Source organism: Cavia porcellus, unplaced genomic scaffold (assembly GCF_034190915.1).
Source record: "Cavia porcellus strain 051 isolate PalLab524CR breed Dunkin Hartley unplaced genomic scaffold, mCavPor4.1 scaffold_1, whole genome shotgun sequence".
Taxonomy (NCBI): Eukaryota; Metazoa; Chordata; class Mammalia; order Rodentia; family Caviidae; genus Cavia; species Cavia porcellus.
The window spans coordinates 31,536,272-31,556,646 of record NW_026947484.1 but is presented as its reverse complement, the minus strand read 5'-3'; the positions used below and the strand labels follow the sequence as shown (position 1 = coordinate 31,556,646).

Below are 20,375 nucleotides of genomic sequence, written 5' to 3'. Positions count from 1 at the left end.
GCCAGCAAGGGCAGCTGCCGGTGGAGATGCGCAGAGCTGCACCTTCCACCTGGCTGGCCACCCGGGCTGGAAAACTGGGAGCGAGTGGCTGAGTTGAGGGGGTGCCACGGGGGAGACAGCCCCAAAGCCCCGCTGACTTCCCGAGCCTCCTCCAAGCTCAGGGCTCTCCTTTTCTGGCTCTGTTTCCCTATTCTCCTTCTGTTGTCAGCTCTTGCTTTTCCGCAGTGAAGAAAGGTTGGAGGGTTGACTGTCCTGAGGAGCAGCCAACAAGTGCGGTAGGCGGGGCCTTGGCCAGCAAAGGCCGCCTCTGTGGGAGCGCAGCAGGCTAATTAGACTCAGCTGGCAGCCAGGCTGAGGGAGTTTCCCAGCGCCCTGCCTCCTCCTCCCGCGCGGTGGCCCGCAGCGGCGGTGGAGGTGTGGGAGGAGCCAGATCTTGAAGGGGAGCCAGGCCCAACCCAGGGCCGAGTCCCACCAAGAACTCTAGAATCCCAGGAGGCGGGGCAAGTCCGGCTTCCTCCAGGATCCAGGGTTTTTCCAAGGGGAGTGATTGGCCCTAGTTCATCCAGCTGGATTGTGACAGAGCCAGAAAGGGACAGAATGCTCTGGTGGAGAAATGTACTGCATCTGCCTTTCTTTTCCCAACAAATCTTAGGGACTTTCCCAGGGTCAGAGCTGCTGTGCACAGCCATGCAGGTGTGGGCCGGGGCATGCGTAGGGTGAGCCCGGCCTGTGCCGGGCTGCATCTGACTGGACCATCGGCTGCCTTGCTCACACCACGGTCCTGTGCGGAGCATCATTGAGTGCCTGGCAGGGAGGCTGTGTCAGGGAGGACGACTCGCCACACATGCAGCTGTCACTGGGACAGCTGTTGGGGCGCCCTTGGCCAGAGGATTGGGTCTCCAGGACCAGCACTGCACGCTGGGTATAGGCACCATCACATCAGGATCCTGGGCTGAATCCTCAGCCAGGCAGGTGAGCAGCTAAGAAAGGCCAGGAGCTGCACACCCTTCCCTGCTCCTGTGCTAACCTCTGTCCCTGTGGCGGGGTCACCTCATGGAAGCAACAGGCCTGCATCTCATGGGCTTGAGTCGTGTATAACTGGAATGCAGTGTGAGCCTGCGGAAACTGAGGCCTTAACCAGTGTGACATGTGCACTTGATCTAAAAAATACAGACTATGAAGGGGAAATTATTTATCAAGAGAATATTTGGGGGCAGGACCAACTATTTAATTTCCTACCTGCCCTTGCATAACTCACAAGGACTTTGGACCTGCAAGAATGAATCTCCGAACCCTGTTCACAGCAAACAGCATGGGCCCTCCTGGGTCCCACTTCCCTGCTGCCTCTGGAGACCCAGTCAGGAAGCAAATGTATCACATTCTCACTCTCTTGAGCTTGTGTCCTGGTGGCAAGACAGAACAACGGACAAGAAAGCAAACAAATGAGCCAGGTGGGGTGGAGGCCAGCCTGGCTATATAGTGAGTTCGAGGTCAGCCTGAACTGTAGCAAGACCCTGTCTCAAAATAAAACAAAAACAAAGAAACCTGAAAGCAAACAAAAGAGATACTGTCAAACAATAATAGCATCAGGAAGGAACTGATATGCTGGAGCAGAGAGTCAGAGGCCTACTTTAAGCACTAAGGTACTGACTGACTTCTGAAATAAGAGGGTGAAAACCCGCCCCAGTCTACGTCAAAGGAAAAACAAACCTTGAACTACCTCAGACCACAGAGTTAAAACAAGAGCCAACTTCCCTGCCTACACCTACTCCAAGCTGTGTTGCCACAGGGCAGAGCCTGGGGGCCCTGGGGGCTGCTGGGAGGCCGAGACGTGAGAAATGTGAGAGATGTGACCGCTGGCAAGCATGAGGGACGTGTCCACCACATAGACAGACTTGAGGGAAATGCCAGCTCCAGGCACTGTGGGAGGAAAAGAGGTGGGGGAAGGGGTCAGTTCTACCTCAGGGAGGCAGGAAGGAGTCATGGAAAAAAGGTTGAAACTGGTTTTGAAAGATGAATCCAAATTTGCAGGTTAGTGGGGGGAGGCCTAGCTGGCACAGAGGTGCAGCAGAGGAAGGGGTGTGCTGGAATGGGCTGCATCGGAGGTCTAAGGGCAGGCTGAGGGGTGGCTTGGGGCCTCTCCCAGAGCCGGAGGCCAGACAGCACCTAAGTGGAGGATGCCGGCCCATGTGACTCCTTCCCCTCCCTGCCACCTCTGCCACACTTCTGTACCTCCCTTGGGGTTTTCCCAAAGTGTCAACAGGCCAGAGTCCTGCAGGGCAGAGCCCAGCCGGGATCACAAGGAGCAAGGCCTTGGAGCCTGAGCTGGGAGGAGGCAGCCTGGCCTCATGCCTGGCAGGCTCCTTCATCTGCACAAGACGCTGGGGCTGCATTTCTGACCATTAGCATAGCCTAGGAGTGAAGCAGCTGTCTAAAAAAGAGGAGGTCGGTGCTCCATATGGAGCTAGCTGTGGCCTGAGTGCAGGGCCATGAGAGAACTGCGTAGGTGGGAGCTGTTAACAGCAAGATGCTCTGACCTCCTCTCTGAGAACAGAATAGCTAGGACCCGACCCAGGAATGTGCAGCTGAGCTGCCCATGTGGTTCTGATGGAGACAGCAGGTGGGTAGGTCCACAGTCTTGGATGTTGAACTGCCTGACCCAGAGCCACCAGAGAGTTTGGAACCTAGGGGTCCCCTGTGGGCTCTGGTAGCTCAGGAAACCTTTCCTCTGCTTGAGTCCCCTTGATTTAGAGGAAATGCTAGCTGTTGAATACACTGAGTTCGTATCCCACAAAGTCAAAGAACGAACTGTAAGAAATAATGGGAGTTAAGAGTGGGAAAAGGAATGGGGACAGAAGTGGGGGATAAGACAGCTCCTGAGAGATGGGAAGGGTCCCAAATGGTTGCCAGTGAGCCCAGCTCTCAATGGAAATTTTCTAGAGCAAAAGCATGAGGCGGGTACAATGTGGGACAAAATTATGATCAATCAGTAAGACTGCAGATTAATAGTTTAGGTAATATTGATCCAGTAGTAGCAAGAATACCTAGGAGACATCGTTAATCTTGGTCAATAATCTAGTCTTAGGCTTGTCTTTACTCTTACAGTTTTAGTCTTAGGTGGGAGAGGATGGCCCGTCCCTAATGAGATAATGGGAAATCTCAAAAGGGTGATACCAATAATCGCAAGCCTCTACTGATCGATTAGGGAAGTATATAAAATTAGTCATTGTGACTTTAATCTTCGGATGTGCCTCCAGCCACAGTTCTGATGCATTCTCATATTTTGCATTGACTCCCTCAAGGGCCCAGCCCTGACCAACTGCTTACTACATTTCTATCTAATTTTGCTGTCTATAATACCCTCACCCTACTCTGCCACAAAGCCTCAGTAGGGGTCTTCCCCTTGTCCTCCCTGCTTGCCCCATTTGTGCTCCCATGAAAGGCCTGGGACTCCCCCTTTTTTGGCACAAGAAAAACAACTTAAAAGTAAACAAACCTTTGTGTTAGCCAAGGATCTGGGAATCAAAGGTTGAAATGTATTTTGCGTACACAGAGTTAAAGACTGTGGCCTCTTAGCACCTACAGCTTATGGTGATGCAGTCAGTGGACAAAAAAGAACATTCCAAAAGGCTTAACACCACCAGGCAACAGAAAGCACTTGCAGCTGCTCAGAAGCTAGAGGTTCTCTGTCCACTCCCACAGAAACAGCGGAAGGGTGAGTACTCTGGTGTGAGGAGGTCAGAATAGGATGCAGAAGCCCTAGAAAAATGTATTACTAGGTAGGCTAAGCATGTTGCCTCAGCCAGCACCCCTCTCCAGGTCAGAGGCCAGTGGGGCAGAGGCACACAGAGCTTGTTTGGGAGGAGATGAGTTCATTGCACAAGTTTGTGGGCCTCAATTAAAATTCTGAGCTGGGGACCTTGTATAGCACAAGGATAGATGCCTGCTTAGCATATGAGGCCCTTGGTTCCACTGCCAGCACAGCACAAACATAAACAAAACAAAAACATCCTCAGTCCCTGCAGCCTGCTGCCTGCTGTCACCGGGGATGGGGTAGAGAGGCCTGTCTGTGGAGCCATCCCCAAGGTCCTGTCTGAGGCTGGCCAGAACAAGGCCTGCTTAGAACTTGCCGAACTATACCAAATGGAGGCACTGATCTTACCCTGATGATTCTCTCTCTTCCCCAGCCCCAGTCCAGTTCTGGTTTGTGGCCTTTTGCCCCTTAACAGTTGGCATGTGAAGGGGGCAGAAGGGACCAGCCTGCCTGAGTAGGAGCCAGGCCCATGGCCCCAGCCCCAGAGCCCTACACGCACTGGTGAGACGCACATGGCCAACCACAATGAATAAATTTAGTTGCATGATGCCATCCAGCAGGAGGCAAATTCTGCTTTCAAGTCATAAGACAAAGTTACTTTGCTTGCTTATTAGGCAACGTGCCTCCTTTGGTCTACATCCTAATTTGGAGTTGAGCACCAGAGAGCTTCATCCCCTTTGTTATCATCTGCTCTTGCCTGCCCCCATGGAGCAGTCCCAGGCCAATGCAGAGAGCTGAGCTATGTGCAGAGGCCCAGGTCTCTTCAAGGCCTCAAAGCAGCCCTTGGGCACCTCCTTTTTAAGGGTAAAAAGCAGATCCAAAACTTGGAGTTTGGAGCAGGATAAGAATGTGGATTAACTGTGCTAGATCTCCTGAAGTGAGGGCCTCGTGTTACACAAGATGGCCTGTGTGACAAGGCAGGACTCAAGATTGCTGGGCTTCAAGCAGACCTGGTTTTGAATCACCACACCATCTGGGTGACCGTGGGCCAGTCACTAATCTTTCTGAGCCTCCCAATCCCATCTGTCAGGCAGGAAAACAGCCATCTCATAGGTTTGCTATTGAGAGAGTCCTGGAGGCAGTGTTTGTTTTCAGCACCTACCTCAGGGCCAGGTATGCAGTACACAGCACGGTTCCTCCCACCTCTCCTTAGTGAAGAGCTCCATTCCTCTCCTGAGTGGTCTTGTCCCTAAGATGTGAGGCAGCAGAAACAAGACAGGAGGAGCAGAATTGCCATCAGACCCTAGGGACCACAGCATGAGGAGGAGAAAGCCGAGAGGAGGATGGCGGTCAGATGCCAGGGAGGGTTTTGACATCCATCCACCGTGCCTTGCTCCCGTTTGCCCATTTCCACCCCTTCTGCTCTGAGGAGGCCTCTCCTGGGGCCACCTGGAGGACACTTGCCACCTCCTGGGAAGTGCTAAGGACTCTGCAACTGGCCCATTTCCAGGTGGTCACAAGCTCCTTGATAAGGAGCTCAGGCTGCTGTGACCAGGAGGCCCACACGAGGGCACAGCCTGCATACAGCCACACAGCAGGATTCGCTGTCTTCTGTGTGTCCCTGAAGTTGTCTCCACCCAGGATCATGAGGCTTTGAAGTATTTGTTCATTAGTCTTCCCTTCGCTCCTTGCAGGTCAAGGAATTTAGCTTAGGTAAGCAGAGATAAACAAATAATGCACAATGTAAATTTTAATGTGTACAAAGCACTTTAAATATTAGATAGAATGGGCACCTAAGGGTTTTGTCTGGCCTGTCTATGGGTTGAGCTGAGTTCCCTGATGCACATGCCAAGTCCTCTTGTTTGTCCCAGGGACAGCACTGATGTGGGTGCAGCATAATATTGTCCCATCAGGAAGGCTGAGGGCCACACAGGGCCACAGATCTGCCTCATTTTCCTTCTTCAGGTCTCTGGCAGAGAGTCTGGGCAGCCCCAGAAATAGTTTTGCATTATTCTGTGACAACAAGCAAATCTGGAGGGGAATTTTGGAAGAGCTGGGAGCCACCCAGAGGGAAAGCCAAAGGAAACAGAAGAGCAGGAAGCCAGGAGGAAACAGGCCTGGGCAGAAGCCGAGGCTGAGGCCGCTGAGCCTGAGGCCCTGGGCTAAGGGATATGAGGCCTAGATAGCCTCCACCCTTCCAGGCTGCTGAGAGGAAGCCAGAGCCCTGAGCAGGCCCAGGCACTGCCTGTGCTGTACTCTCTGACCTGCAGGGAAGCTTGCCCAATGTAGGCCGATGTCAGCAACAAGACAACCTGAGAAGCTGCCAAGCAGGCTGCAGAGTAAGATGGAAAATTCCCACAGCACTCCTGCCTCTGAGGCTGTGCCTGGAGTGGGGGCCCCTGGCACCGGGCCCTTTCTGGCCCTGTCTGTGTGGGAGTCCCTTCCCACCTTGCTGCAGGGTCAGCAGCAGGTCAGGGGCTGGGGAAAAGAGCAACTGAACAGCATTATGGAGAGGAATGGAAACCCAAACTTGGACCATCCTTGCATCTACGGAGCTGGTCTGATGGTGGGCTCTGTGGTTCACGGGGACAGAGATGGGGAGCGAATGGGAAATGAGAGAAGACATATTTGTTTTCTGTACAAAAAGAAGGTCCAACGACCCTCCAAACTAAGCCAAGAATCTGAAAAAATCAGATCTTATTGGTTTAAAGAAATTGAGCAGCATTCCCCAAACATGTCAAGGTTTTGAATTTAAGTCACTAGTACAGAGCAGATGTAGACACCCCACGTTCATCCATTCGCCCAAGCCAGATCGTACGACACTTAACTATCCTGGGGCTTGGGGTGCCTAGTGAGCAGGGAGGTTCACATGGAGTTTATGGGCCTCACCAGCAGGAGGACACCTTCAGTGTTGCGCAGAGCAAGACAGAAATGCTCCTGAGCAGCGAGCTTCCTCGGTTTCTCCCAGGACAGACTGGAGAAACCAGCTGGAGCAGTTTGTTTTTGAAGCACTGGAAACACTGGCAATTTTGGTTTAGTCATTCTCCAGTGCAGGAACTCATGGTCCCAGAAAGATAAGATGGACCTAGGTGTGGAAGCAGTGTCCTCTGGACACTTGGCTGGGGGCCCAGCAGAGGTGCCAGGTCCAGGAAGGCCGCCCCACCCTGGTGGGGCCTAGCCAGGAGGAGGAAGGAAGGAAGCCACGCAAGATAGAATTTCCCCTTCCCAAGGCTGACAAGCCTCCAGGCTCCTATAACCTTGATAAGCGAGCTGGTTTGTTAGCTGGCCTGGAGTTTTCTATAGAAGACAAAAGCCACTGGGAGGTTACAAAATCCCATACAAGTAGGCTTCCAGAGGCCCATCTCTCTCAATAAGAGAGGAGTCAGAGGAGCACAGGACTTCGTGCAGGGGCTGGTGCACTTCTCCACTGAGCGGAGCTTGGCAGCACAGGGGAAGTTTCATTTCCAGTATCCACCCCTCAGCTGTCCTAGGCTCTCTGGGCTCCTCCTTCCCCGGCTGGTCCTGACTCATATGCCTTCCTGGCCATTCCAGGAGGAAGAGCCCCTGGGAGTGCAGGCTTGGAGTGCAGCACAGAGGGAGGTCTCATAGCTTTGTGCTGGCGTCCCACTGAACCAGACCACAGGGCCTCCTGAGGATTCTGCAGGCCCCGGAGGAGAGGAGTGGGAGACAACCTGAGCCCAGGTCACCCCTCACAGCTCCTGGTTTCCCAAGGGGCTCAGAAACATCTTCTGTGTGCCTCCCTGTAGAACAGAATTTGCACTAACGCCAGGGACACCCTTTGGGTAAAGTCACAGCCCTGTGTGTTGTGAGTGACAAGAGAGCCAAGAAAGGTTCTGTTTGCCAGAAAAAAGTGAGCCGTTGGCTGCTGGCTGAACCCCAAGGCTTGGGGAGGCTACGCAGGCCCACATCTGCTCAGCCCTGGCTACGGGGAGATCTTTCCGGCTGGCTTCTCCCTTGCTGACACTGCTTTGCTCCCAGCAAATCACATTTCAGAAGGTCAGAATGTTGTGGAAACTTGAAGCCACTTCTGGAAGGGCCATGCCCTACCCTGCTGCAAAATCCTGCACTTTAAATGCGTTTCATCACTTAAGTCTCATGGCAACAGATCCTACAGTTACAACCCATTTGACAGAAGAAAAAAGTGAGGCTAAACTCAGCTGTGAATGAGAATTCAGTCTGGCCATCTGACTGCTGGGGACTGGAACCAGGAGTTGGAAGGCTGAGGAGGCCAGGTGTCTCTCTATCTGGTCAGTGCTTCTGTCAGCCGCGTCTCCCTGGAGCTGCAGTTTTCATGCAGCCTTGGGAGCTTCTGACTCTGGGCTCTATAGCAGGACCTTCTCACTATCCTACCTGGCGTGCAAGCATCTGACAGAGCTTCACATGGCTGTCTAAGCCTTCCCTGGAGAGTCACTCCCTTCTAAAGCTACCAGCTGCCCCATTTTGTGGAAGGAGGCCTGGAGCTGGGGTTTTTCTGAACTGAGAAACCAGCTGCAGGCACTTACAGTTCTGCTTGCTTTAGAAGCTGCATAACCCCTTGTTTTCCAGTGGCCTTTTGTTACATACACTTCACACAAAAGACTAAAGAAAAAGAAAGAAGAAAAACCCCCAGAAGGGATCTCCACGCAGTTTGCGGCAGGAAGAGTGTGCTTTTCATAGTACAAATGCGAGTTGCTAGACACATCCTCTCATTAGTCATGAGCTGTGTCCTTGTCCCTGGGGGGCCCTCGCAGAAGGAAGGGAGCCTGGAGGCCAGTTTTGCACAAGACATCATCGAGCCCCATCTGCTTCTGCAAAGGGCCTAACTTCCGCTCTGCTGGATGCAGGCAGGATGTGATGCTGGTGCACACATCTTGGTGACAGCCAGCTTGGTGGAGATGTGCTGCCAGAGACACAGGGCTCCAAGTCTCTGTCCCTTGAGAGACTCAACCACGTTGCCTCGTTCATCATTCTGTGCCCCAAAGAAGGGGGCCTGACTTGGAGGAAGGGCTCATAAATATGCGCTGGTAAACACAGTATTATGAAAATGTTTCCTAAGTTGATAAGTTGACAAAGGTGGGGTAACAACATTCTTCTCTTTTTTTTTTTTTTTTTTTCTTCAGTACTGGGAACTGAGCCCAGGGCCTTCACAGTGAGTTATATCCCCAGTCCCTTCTTTTTCTTTCTTTCCTTCTTTCTTTCTCAGAAACAAGTGCCAGCCCAGCCCCCAGAAGCTGCTTAAGCATTGAGAACCCAGTTATGCAGTACCAGGCAAACAGGGCACTGATGGCAACTACTATACTATTACTACCAATGAACCAGTAGTTACTGTAACCAGAAAGTAAGCCCTATCATGAGTTTTTTGGAGTGCTCATAATATAAGCCCTACCCCCTAAATCAGCATTTAGTATGTCCATGAGATATATTGAATTATAAAATAATATTAATACACAATTAAAACATATCATGTTATCGACATTCTTGAACAATAATATAAATTATAATCACCCAAGCAGGCATCTTTGGATGAGAAGTAAACACTTATGTAAACAGGTGAACTTGAGAGTTACTGCCGAATGACCACTTGCAGCATAGACACAAGGCACATACAACACACGCATATGATACAAGTGGACAAGATTGTATGTAATGTGAATCTTCATAATTCAATACCTCTCACGCTGCAGCAGACATACTTAATGCACTTATGTGAAATAAAGACAGGCTTTCTGAATTTGGGGGCCTGCAACTTTTTTGTTGCTTTTGTGTCGACTACAGTTCTTTTGTTTGTTTTTTGACACAGGGTCTCACTTTGTAGAGCAGACTGACACTGAACTTACTATGTGTGTCAGGGGGGCCTCAAACTTGCCCTGCCTCAGGCGCCAAAGCACTGAGATTACAGGTATGTACCACTACGCCTGGCTGGATCATCATTTGGAACTATCATCTTTTTGGGTGCCATTCTTGTCTCGTAAGTCTTCAGTTAACACTTGATTTAATGGAACTTTGTGAAGTTAGGCCTGCAAGAGGTCATGACTTGCTGAAGAATTCGCGGAATAAAATCACTGACAGCTGTGTTGCTAGTGCACTTTGAGCAGGTTGTGCAGACAAGAGCTCTATTGCTTTCTCTGCTTTTTATTGCTTTACATGACAGTAATTATCCCACAGAAAATGGAATCGCAAGAGCTTCACGCCAGAATTGGGGTTTGGAGAGTTAGGACGATGCTCAGAAAATGATGACATGGCTGTATTTGAGTAAAGGTAGACTTTTGTACATGAGTAAGTGAGTAAATGTGGGTTGTTTTACATGAATCAATGTAGATTGCTGTGCATAAGAAAAATAAGACATCCCCTGATCATAAGCCCTACTGAGTACTTTAAAGCAAAATTAACATAAATTCTCGTCTTATTTTCAGGGAACTGTGGTACTTACTGAGCAGCTATATGGGGGTGTCATGGTAGCACCTCTCAGGGCCTCTGTCCCTGGAAAACCCCAGCCAGCCAGAGCACTGTGGGGCTGTTAGCAGTGCCTCTTCCTGGTTCACCCCTACTCTCCTCAGGGAAACCAGATCTTTCCTGTTCTGCTTCTGTTTCTCCTTTTTACCCTTATTCCAGCTCCCAGTGTGGCGTTCGAGACTGGGTCACCTGAGGTTTGCAGGTCATCCCTTGCGCCGAGACCAGCTGCTGGTTTCTTGTGAAGGACGCCCCCAATCTAAACAGCTTTCTGGCAGTGCCTACTCAAAATGGAACGCATAGCTTCACCAGCGCTTAAGGCACGCGTCCCTGCAACCCTTCGTGTCCTTCGGGCCTGGGACACCGAGAGGGGTTGTACAAAGGTGTGGTGGGATCCCTGGCAAGAAGGTGCTGCGCAGCGGGGATCCCAGGAGGGTTAATGATTGTCAGACACATGTCCATGTTTTATTCCTTCCACTGACTGTAGGAGTCAGGGTTAAGAACATCAAAGATACACGGGACAAGAACGCAGTGCAGTCACTTTCCAGAAGCCCGATCTGTTCCTGAGCAAACTGGCAAGCTGCCTGCAACCAAAGAGCAGCAGCAGAGATGGGATGAGCTCACGTGTGAGCGGGACACTGCTCGCTCCCAGGAACCGACCTCAGACCTGACCAGGAGTGAGTGGTCTGAAGCCTGCGGGCCGGAGCAGTGCCTCGGCCGGGCTGGACCCCTGTTGCACACTGTGAACATTTCCCAGGTGCTTCTGATGTGACTCTGGGGAAGAACCACTAAAATTTGGCGCATTTTAGTTTCAAAATCTCTGCGTACCCTCATGAGATGTGGGCCTAGAAACCTAGTATTACAGAGAATTTTAAAACCACACTGACCTCAGTAATTTTTTTTTTTTTTTCTTAGCGTTGGGTCAATGGGCAATTAATGCTTTTTGTTACTCAGGGGACTCTTTCTTGAGTCAGAACCAGGCACGTGACAGTGATGTTACCTTTCCTCTAGAGATAAGGCAAGGTTCCTAGGGTAGGAGGCGAGGTCGTCTTAACCTGCATATTGTCGTTTGTATCACAGGTGAGTACAGTGAGCAGAGATTCCAGGACACCCTGCAGGCAGCTGGAGTCCCTGGTGGCGCATGCGTCGTGTGCAGCGAGGAAAGCCCCGGGAAAGGCGAATACGCTTCGCGCATGCGCAGAGTGTGGGCCCGCTTGGCTCCTCCCTTGCCCCAGGCACGAACTCACCGGGAGCCGGTGACCCACGCAGGATTTGAAGGAACATCCTGACAGGCTGGTGACCTGTAGAGCAACGCTACTTTCCAAGCAGTGTTTCTTGTGGAGGTAGAAAACACTTTTTTTTTTTTTTTTTGAAAACACTTTTAAAAATGAGTAAGACTATCCTTACTTCTCTTTCGGTATTTTAGTGGGAAATTTGGGTCTTACTTGTCCATAAAAGGATAGAAACTTTTAATCAGTTTTTTAAAAAAGCCACTGTGCTTTTTCAGTATAGGATTTTTATTTCATTTTTTAAATTTTTGAAGGCAAGAGGTCCCTATACAGTCCAGGCCGACCTTGAACTCACTACGTAGCCCCCAGGCTGGTCTCGAATTGGCTGCCGATTGTTCAGCCTCAGCCTCCAGAGCGCTGGGGTTACCGGGTAGCCACCACACTAGGCTGGAATTTTTAAAGTCCAGGATTTAATTAAAGTCTGATTCTATAAGTAATAACACCACTGAAAACTTCGTGGAAAGTACATTAACATAGAAGAAGTAAGAAAATTATTCATAACCATTAGGAACATTTTGGATTATCTCTTGAGAATTTTTGCCTCTTACATTTTCCAAATTAATACAAAAAAAGTTTTAGATTTATGGCAAAACTGGATTGTACTGAGAGTCCCCATATAAATACCTTCCTGCATAATGGTTGCTCTATTATAAATACCTTGTGTTGCTGGACTACATTTATTAGAATTCATGAACTAATACCAAATTTTTTTTATGGTGGCGGGTGCCAGGGGTTGAACCCAGGGTTTAGTGTAGTTGGCAGGGCCACCCACCCAGCCCCCAATGCCTATTAGATAAAGTCTGTATTTGTACTAAGGTTCATGTTTGTGTGGTCCTTTCTAGAAGTGTTATCATGCATGCTGCCATGTGCCCACCATCACAGCATCACACGACACTTTAGCTACCTTGCTGCTGGGTTTGCTCCTCCCTCTGATTGGCCCTGCATCTTTGAACTCCAGGCAGCTGCTAGTCTTTGCACTTTCACTTCAGTGTCGTTAGCTAGATTCTGTTTTGCACAGTTAAGGTTGTTCCATGCCTTTTTATGCCTTGATGGCGCATTTCATTTCAGTGTTAAATAATATTCCATTGTGCTGATGGACTGTGGTTTGTTTTTCCATCCGTCTGTGGAAGCATGTCTTTATTCCTTCCAGTTTGTCACAGTGACATCGAGAGCTGCTAGAAGCATCGGCTTGCAGCTTTCCGTGTGGCACAGACTGAATCTCTAGCTACACTGTGTCACAGCCTCACCGGCTCCTGCAGCTCTACAGCCTGGTTAGCATTCAGAGCTCTTGTTTAAGAAAGCCATTTTAACAGATCTGTGGTGATACCTCATTGTTTCAATGATAGAATCCAGTGACATTAAGCATCTTTTCATATAATTATTTGCCATCTGTTTCTTTGGTGAGGTGTCAGTTTAGGTACTTCAAATTTTTACTGTGTTGTTCTTTCATTTTAGGAATACCCTGTGTTTTGGATACTAGTCCCTTAACATATTTACATTTTGCAAATATTTTCCCTTGTCTATTATTCATCTTTTCATTCTCTTAAGTATCTTTCACAGGGTAGTTTTAATTTTTTGTTGTCTTTTTTTCATTTGTTTTTTGAAACAGGGTCTTGTTATGTACCCAGGCTGGCCTCAAATTCCTGGTGATCCTCCTGCCTCAGTCTCCCAAGCACTGGGATTACAGGTGTGTATCATTCACCTGGTGCTTTGAGTTGATTTTTGTGGAAAGTGTAAGGTTTATGTCTAGATTTATGGTTTTGCATGTGGATGATGTCCAGTGGTTGTAGCATTGTTAAAAAGACAGTTCTTAAACCAGATGTGGTGATGGTTGCCTGTAATCCCAGGTACTCAGAGGCTGAGGCAGGAGGACTGCTTGAGCTCACAAGGGCAATGTAGTAAAATCTTGTCTCAGAGACTGGGGAGGACAGCATGAGCTATTCTTTTTTCATTAAATTGGTGGTGTGTAGGCATGTACATTCGGCTGATTATATGTTTGTGGGATCCATTTCTGAGATCTGTAATCTCTTTTGCTAATTCCATGGTATCTTGAATAATGTAGCCTTAAAAAAGTTTTAAAGTCAGGCAGCTTAAGTTTCTGACTTTGTTCCTTCATACCATTATTGATTATTTCAGTCTTTTGCCTTCCCATATAAACTTCGATTTTTCAGTATTCACAAAAGAACTTGATGGGTTTTGACTGGAATTGGGTTGAATCTATAAATCAGGATGGGAACAACACCTTTTTTTTGGTACTTGGTCTCAGGGCCTTTGCACTGAGCTATCTTCCCAGCCATTTTTTGTGAAGTGACATCTTAACAACATTAAGTTGTCCTACATGAACAAGAAGTATCTGTTGAGACCTCATGCTCTCCTTCATCAGCACACTGTCATTTCTCCATATAGATTTTCTATAATATGATACATTCATAAGTGTTTTGTATTTTTAGTGCTGGCGTAAGTGGCATTGTATTTTTAATTTCAAATTAAATTCCTCATTACAGACATACAGGAAAGCAATTTAACTTCTGAATATTAACTTTGTATACTTCAGCCCTTCTTAAACCCCCATTAGCTCTAGGGATTTTCCCTCTACATGTGTACTTTGTTGATAGCACATACTCGTAAAGAATCTAACATGGTGCCCCCAAGTACTTAAAGTTCTTTTTTTTTTTCATTTTATTTTTTACATTTCAAAAATGCTTCTTTGGGTTGGGGATTTAGCTCAGCAGCATAAGCACCTGCCTTGCAAGGAGGGGGTCGTGAGTTCGATCCCCAGTACCAATAAAAAGAAAAAAGAAAAAAAAATGTAAAAAAAAAAAAAAAGCTTCTTTTTTACTTAAACATAAAACACATCTACAGAATGCATTTAAAATTCTTATAACACATTTTTAGCCAAGCATGGTGGTGGGATACCTCTAAACTCAGCACCCTGGATGAACAAATAGTTTACAGTTGTACTGTACTATACTTCTTTTACTTGGTTTTTAGACAGTTTTGATATGTAGGTTAGGTTAGCTTTGAACTCAAGGTGATCCTCCCGCCTTAGCCTCCTGAGCGCTGGGATTATAGGCATGCACTACTATACGTGGTTTATATAAACATTTTAAGATAACTGTACGAAAGTAGCTTTACAGTAAACAAAACCCAAAAAAAAAAAAAAAAACCTGTTTATGAAACAATGAGGTATCAAGAGAAGGAAAGCCAAAGAGAGTCACATTCATAAATAAATGTCTGGACATATCCTTGGGTTTTTGTTTTTGGTGTTTTGAGACAGGGTTTCACTATGCAGCTCAGTGCTGGGATCACAGGTATGTACTATCATGCCTGGCTTGGTCTGTATTTTTAATTATTAGTTTATGAAAATGGGTACTTTTTCTTTTGTTTCTTTGAGACAAAGTCTCAACATGTAGTCCATGCTGGCCTTAGAGTTAGTATGTTGCCCAGGCTGGCCTCCAACTTGTGGTGATTCTCCTGCCTCTCAGCCTCCTAAGGGCTGGGATTCAGGTATGCACCATGCCAGGCTCTAGTTAGATTTATTTTACTGGTGCTAGGGATTGAGCCCAGGACATCACACTGAGCTACATCCCTAGTTTTTTTTTTTACTTAGAGACAGGATTTAACTAAATTGGTTGGTCTAGGCTCAAACTTTTGATCCTACCTCAGTCTCCTGAGTTGCTGGAATTACAAACGAGTACCACCATGCTCAGCTTTTATAAACATTTTTGCATTAATCTTGTTACCATCTATTTAAAGAATTATTTAATGTTTATGTACTGGATCTTTTCTATTATTTCCATTTCAATTATGCTTCAATAACTGGAAATGTTATTTAAACCTAGTCTTTTAGGCTTTAAATTATAGTTTTCTAATACCCAAAGGTATTTTCTTACAGAAAAAAAAAAGTTACCAGCTCTTCTGTCACCTGTGATTCTAGAAGTAAGGAGGTCAGGGGTTTAAGGGTGGTGTTTGGCCTGTGCAGGGGAGCAGCCCTTCCGGAGACTTTTTCAAAACACGGTCCTCCAGCTCTGATGGAGAGCCAAGAAGCTCCCCAGAGCAGCAGCCCTAAACCCATTCAGCAGCCTCCCAACTCAGCTCTCAAGGGGATGCAATTGTGGTTTTCTTCTGGCAATCACACACTCCCGAAAGGGCCTAGTGGCTGCAGAAACGGGCAGCTCTGACTTCAGGTACTGGACGTAGGGCCAGCTACCGTGCTGCCCGCTGTGATGGCAACAGCATCAGACTTCCCCAGCGCCAAATGAGGACATGAATATATTAGCCTTAGACTTCTAAAAGTTTTGAACTGTCTCTAACAGTTAATTATGGCAGGTCACTAGATCATTTTAGGAGCTTTTAAAGTTTAATTTTGTGCATTAAGAAAAAATTTAGTCCAGGATTGGTGGTACACACCTGGAATCTCAGCCCTCAGGAGGTTGAGGCAAAAGATTCACCACGAGTTTAAGGCCAGCTTGGATACATAATGGATGCAAGGCTAGCCTGAACTACAGAGCAAGCCTGTCTGAAAAAAAAAAAAAAAATTGAGGGTAGGCACATTGGTACACATCTTTAATCTCTGCAGAGGGAAACCGAGGCAGGACCGACAAATTTTAGTTCTGTCTGGGCAATTTGGGAAGACCCTGCCTCAATGCTAAAAAGGCAAGGTATAGTGGCACATGCCTGTAATACCAGCACTTGAGACTGAGGCAGGAGAATCAGTGTGTGTTCAAGGCCAGACAGAACTACATAGTGAGCTCCTACTTACAAAACCAACCAACCTAGGCAAAATGGGGAGTGGGCTGGGAACAAGTTATATCATGTACAGGTACAAACTCTTCAAGATGAATGCAATCATTATGTATATCTTAAAATGTGCCAATAAAATCTAATTTAAAGCCCAACCAACCACAAAACATGGGAGGATGAGGCAGGAGCTGCTAAAAGTTCAAGGCCAGCCTGAGCTATAGTGTGTTCAAGGCCAGCCTAAAGTATATAGGGAAATCCTGTCTGAAAAAACCACGACTAAAAACCTAAAATGGCCGAGCATGTAGCTCAGTGATTAGAATGCCCAAAGCTCAATCTCCAGTATCAGGGGGAAAAAAAATCCATAGAGCTTACACTGAATATAGGCTCTCCCCACCATAAAAATAGTAATGGGGTTATCTCTAAACTTTAAACCAACTCCTTATTGCCTACCTTCAATATTTCTTTTTTCCTTTTTTTTTTTTTGGTCTTTTTCAGAGTATAATTATGCAGTTCGGGCTGGCCTTGAACTCACCTTGTAGCCCAGGTTGGTCTCTAACTTGCAAGATCCTCCTGCCTCAAGCTTAATGCTGGGATTATAGGCTCAATAACCTACTCTTAAGGGAGAGCAGAAAATACACATAAGACATCTTTTATAAGTGCTGTTTTCCTGAAGATGACCAAGGAAGAGCTCAGTGGTAGACTGTGTGTTAGCATGTGTGAGGCTTTAGGTTCAATTCCTCTCCCTACCAGAAAACAACAAAACACCTATGTGAGATCAGTCAGGCTAATCTTTTTACTATAAAGCCTTCTAGGACCAGCAGCATCCCACTAAAATGACGAACTATAAAATAAAACCCTTATCCCAAATGCCACTTATAGTCAGAGATGATTTCAAAGCCTCCACTCTCATTTGCTATCCACTAGTTATGCCTCAGTGCTAGTTTAGTCTTTGAGCTAAATCCCATAAGCCAGGGAAACTTACATTTCTGTCAACAAATGCCTACACTGTGAAAATGCTGAATGCCTCACAGCTTCCATGTGAAAACATGACAGGATGCAATTATTTTCCAAAAGCACTGGTTTTATTTATAGTCCTAACCACATGGATGGCAGGAGGAGTGGGAGAGGTTCTTCTTTCAATCCAAGGGCCTCCATGATGTTGGTCTGTTAGTGAACACACAGGCAAGTGGCTTCATGGATTTGGTAAACTAATGATGATGTTTAGTCTCGTTCTGCTAGAGCAACAAGGTGAGCGTCAATCTCTGCTTCCGTAAGAATTCTAGAAGAATAAAAAGCCAACAAGTGCTCACTTTAAGCAATTTTTTTTTCTTTTTGGTCTTTTTTGAGATGGTCTCACTATGCAGTTGAAGCTGGTCTTGAGCTCACTTTGTAGCCCAGGCTGGTCTCCAACAAGCAACAATCCTCCTGCCTCAGCCTCCCAAGAGCTGGGATTACAGGCACGGCCACCACACCTGGCTAAGCAATTTTATTATGGGAAAGTTCAAACATACAAAAGACAATAACCACTCTAAAAAATGCAATTACTCCATAGATTTTGAAGGAATTCTAGACATTACATTAACTTCATCTATATACAAAAATGTTTAGTATCAGATCTAGAATTAGGTCAAACCTTTTAGTTACAGTAAGCAGAGACAGAAAATATTTCAACTGAATAGTATAAAGCTAAGCTATACCATGTGTTCTATTCAGTTCCAATGCCAAATGCTTTCACGTACCTTATAACTCGTTTCTATGTGCTGAGAGAAAATTCACTGAGGAAAAAATTATTTTAAAAAATGCTGTTCAGATTTAGAAATCCATGAAAATAAAATAATGCTACAATAGTCAGAAGGTGTTCCATGTTGAGCCTAAGATATTTCCTAAATGATATTTGTCTTAAAAGTAATCAATTGCTTGGCAACTTTACTGATGGAACTTGTTCCTGCTGACTTTTTAAGGAAAAACCATCATGATGGCATCTGTAGTGCAAGCTGGGACAGTGTTGAGTAATTTAATTTATATTTCATTTGCACCTATTATTTAAGAAACTGGCTAAGAAGCCAAAGTGATTCCCTTGCCAACGTGTTAGGAAGCTCTGTTCTCTTTTGTGACCCCTGCAGTAGTGAGCACACTTCCAGAAAAGTGAGAGTTCACAAATGATTTGTGATAACACAGGAGCTTTGGCTTCTTAGGCAGTTTTTTAAACAGATGCAAATGAAATTTAAAAGGTGATAAAAAGGTCTCAGAAAAAAAATGAGAATGAATTCCAAGTTCTTTACAGAGACTTGTAAATTGTTCCTGTTGAAATTTTTTTTTTTTTGTCTTTTTCCTTTTTATCGGTACTGGGGATTGAACTCACGACTGCCCGCTTGCAAGGCAGGCGCTTATGCTGCTGAGCTAAATCCCCAGCCCTCCAGTTGAAATTTTAATGCTTCAATCATACTCATGATGGGGCTGTAATTCATATGTCTCGCTGCTGAGTGGTCTTATTTGAAGTCAATCATCTAATGTTTTCATTTAACCTATGTATGCTCTTTTGTTAATGTAAGATGCAGAAACAAAAACAGTCGTTATTTCACAGATTATTATTAAGCTCACTGGTAAATTTTTCTTTTATTGTTCCTTGGTGGTTCTCCTCATTTTTATTAGTAAAAAGACCAATAAAAGTGATTAGATCCATTTGCACCACCAGGGGTACCAGCCACCTGATGGGACAGTCACACATGTACCACTGGTTAGTCAAGCTTGCAGGAACGTGTTAAAACATGCACACTATGTGAAAACTCTTCAAGGTCTCATTAAGCTTGATTTACCATAAGCCAAACCATGTGTCCTTCTAGTTGTGATTCACACACACATACATGTTAATAGTTAAGTGTCTCCCAGCATATTGGATTTAATCCTATTTTTCACTGATCACAAGAACATTCTGGTACTGGCATCCAAACCATCTCATAGTTTGGTGGAAGAATTTAATGAACAGATGTACATTAAGCAACCAGTATGTGTCTGAATCAAGGAAGCCTAATTCGTTCCTCCCAATAAGAACACACAAGCATCAAGCATCTGCAGCTCAATCAGCTGTATTCAAAATCTGGGGTTTCCACAATTTTTTTGGATAATTATCTCATGTGTAACAGTATTTTTTAAAGTTCCACTTAACCAATACCCCACCTGAAAAACTGAAAACGACTACTTTGGAAATTGAATTTCTCTTAGATGAAAACCAAAAACACTTAAGCTTTTTTACTTCTTAACTAAATTTTGTGTCATTCCCGGTGTTCTATGTAAAAGCACTGTGAAATGTGAAGACACACTGCTGTCTTGTCTCCAAGAAACCCAGTGAGGTTTTTTGGTTACTGCTGGGCTTTGAGCCCACAGCCTTGAGTACGCTGCCATACATCACTGAGCCATATCCCCAGCCCTCTGTAAGCTTTAAAGCAGCTCTTTTAGAAGCTAAAATATATATATATATATATATATATATAAAATCATAGTTCAACACCCTGCACCCCACCCATAAATGGACCCAAAGGTCATCTTTTTAGGCTTAGCAAATTTCTTTAAACCCATGGCTGACAGTGTAACTCACCTGAATTTAGGATTTTCAACTGTAACTACTCCAACTTCTATTTCTGAAGGTTTGAAATCAATTGAGAGGACAGTAGACAGGCATGTAATTGCAATCTGAAAAAAGTATCAACATCAATATTTATTTTTCAGAGATTCCAATGTTTTCTCACCTCAAGCTTATTCAAAAAACATGTAACGTCACACAAGTTATCTATTTCTGCTCCAAGTTTCGATGATACTGCTATTAACAGACTGCTTAGCTTAAATGTGCCAACTGTCAATTAGAATACACTTGTTTCTGCTAAGTCAAGGCATGAATTAAAGGGGTACAACCAACAAAATATGATGATTTACATAAAAGCTTACTGCCTTGATGACCACCATTTATTTGCAAGGCACTATGCTTAAAATCTAGTGTGAAGTAGAGAGGAAAACAGTCTGCACCTACAAGGAACTTGCAGTAGTAGCAATTTAAGAATGTTTTAAGTGGGTTCATACCTGATGTGATTAACATAATGATAAATTATTTTTAAATCTTTTATTTCAAAGAGAAAAAGAATAAT

The 20,375-nt window shown here is 45.8% G+C and overlaps 1 protein-coding gene and 1 long non-coding RNA gene across 7 annotated transcripts in view; one reads left to right on the top strand and one right to left on the bottom strand.

The window, feature by feature from the left end:
* Nucleotides 1-243: 243 nt before the first annotated feature.
* Nucleotides 244-18,921, top strand: LOC134470662 (uncharacterized). Of its 3 annotated transcripts, XR_010039706.1 has the most exons (5): nucleotides 244-3,715; nucleotides 9,555-9,653; nucleotides 11,285-11,547; nucleotides 13,103-13,180; nucleotides 16,732-18,921. It is a non-coding gene; the product is annotated as an uncharacterized LOC134470662 (long non-coding RNA). The 3 variants fall into 3 exon arrangements; XR_010039703.1 differs by having other exon boundaries at nucleotides 247-9,653; XR_010039695.1 differs by having other exon boundaries at nucleotides 251-11,547.
* Psma6 (proteasome 20S subunit alpha 6) overlaps nucleotides 17,297-20,375 on the bottom strand; it is a 30,040-nt gene continuing 26,961 nt past the window's right edge. For all 4 annotated transcript variants that reach the window (XM_063225359.1, XM_003471873.5, XM_063225324.1 and 1 more), the window contains 2 exons: nucleotides 19,832-19,926; nucleotides 17,297-17,515 (listed from right to left, as the gene is read on the bottom strand). In XM_063225359.1, coding sequence (XP_063081429.1) covers nucleotides 17,458-17,515; nucleotides 19,832-19,926 — 153 coding nt within the window. In that variant the 3' untranslated portion in view covers nucleotides 17,297-17,457. The remainder of the gene's footprint in view (nucleotides 17,516-19,831; nucleotides 19,927-20,375) is intronic.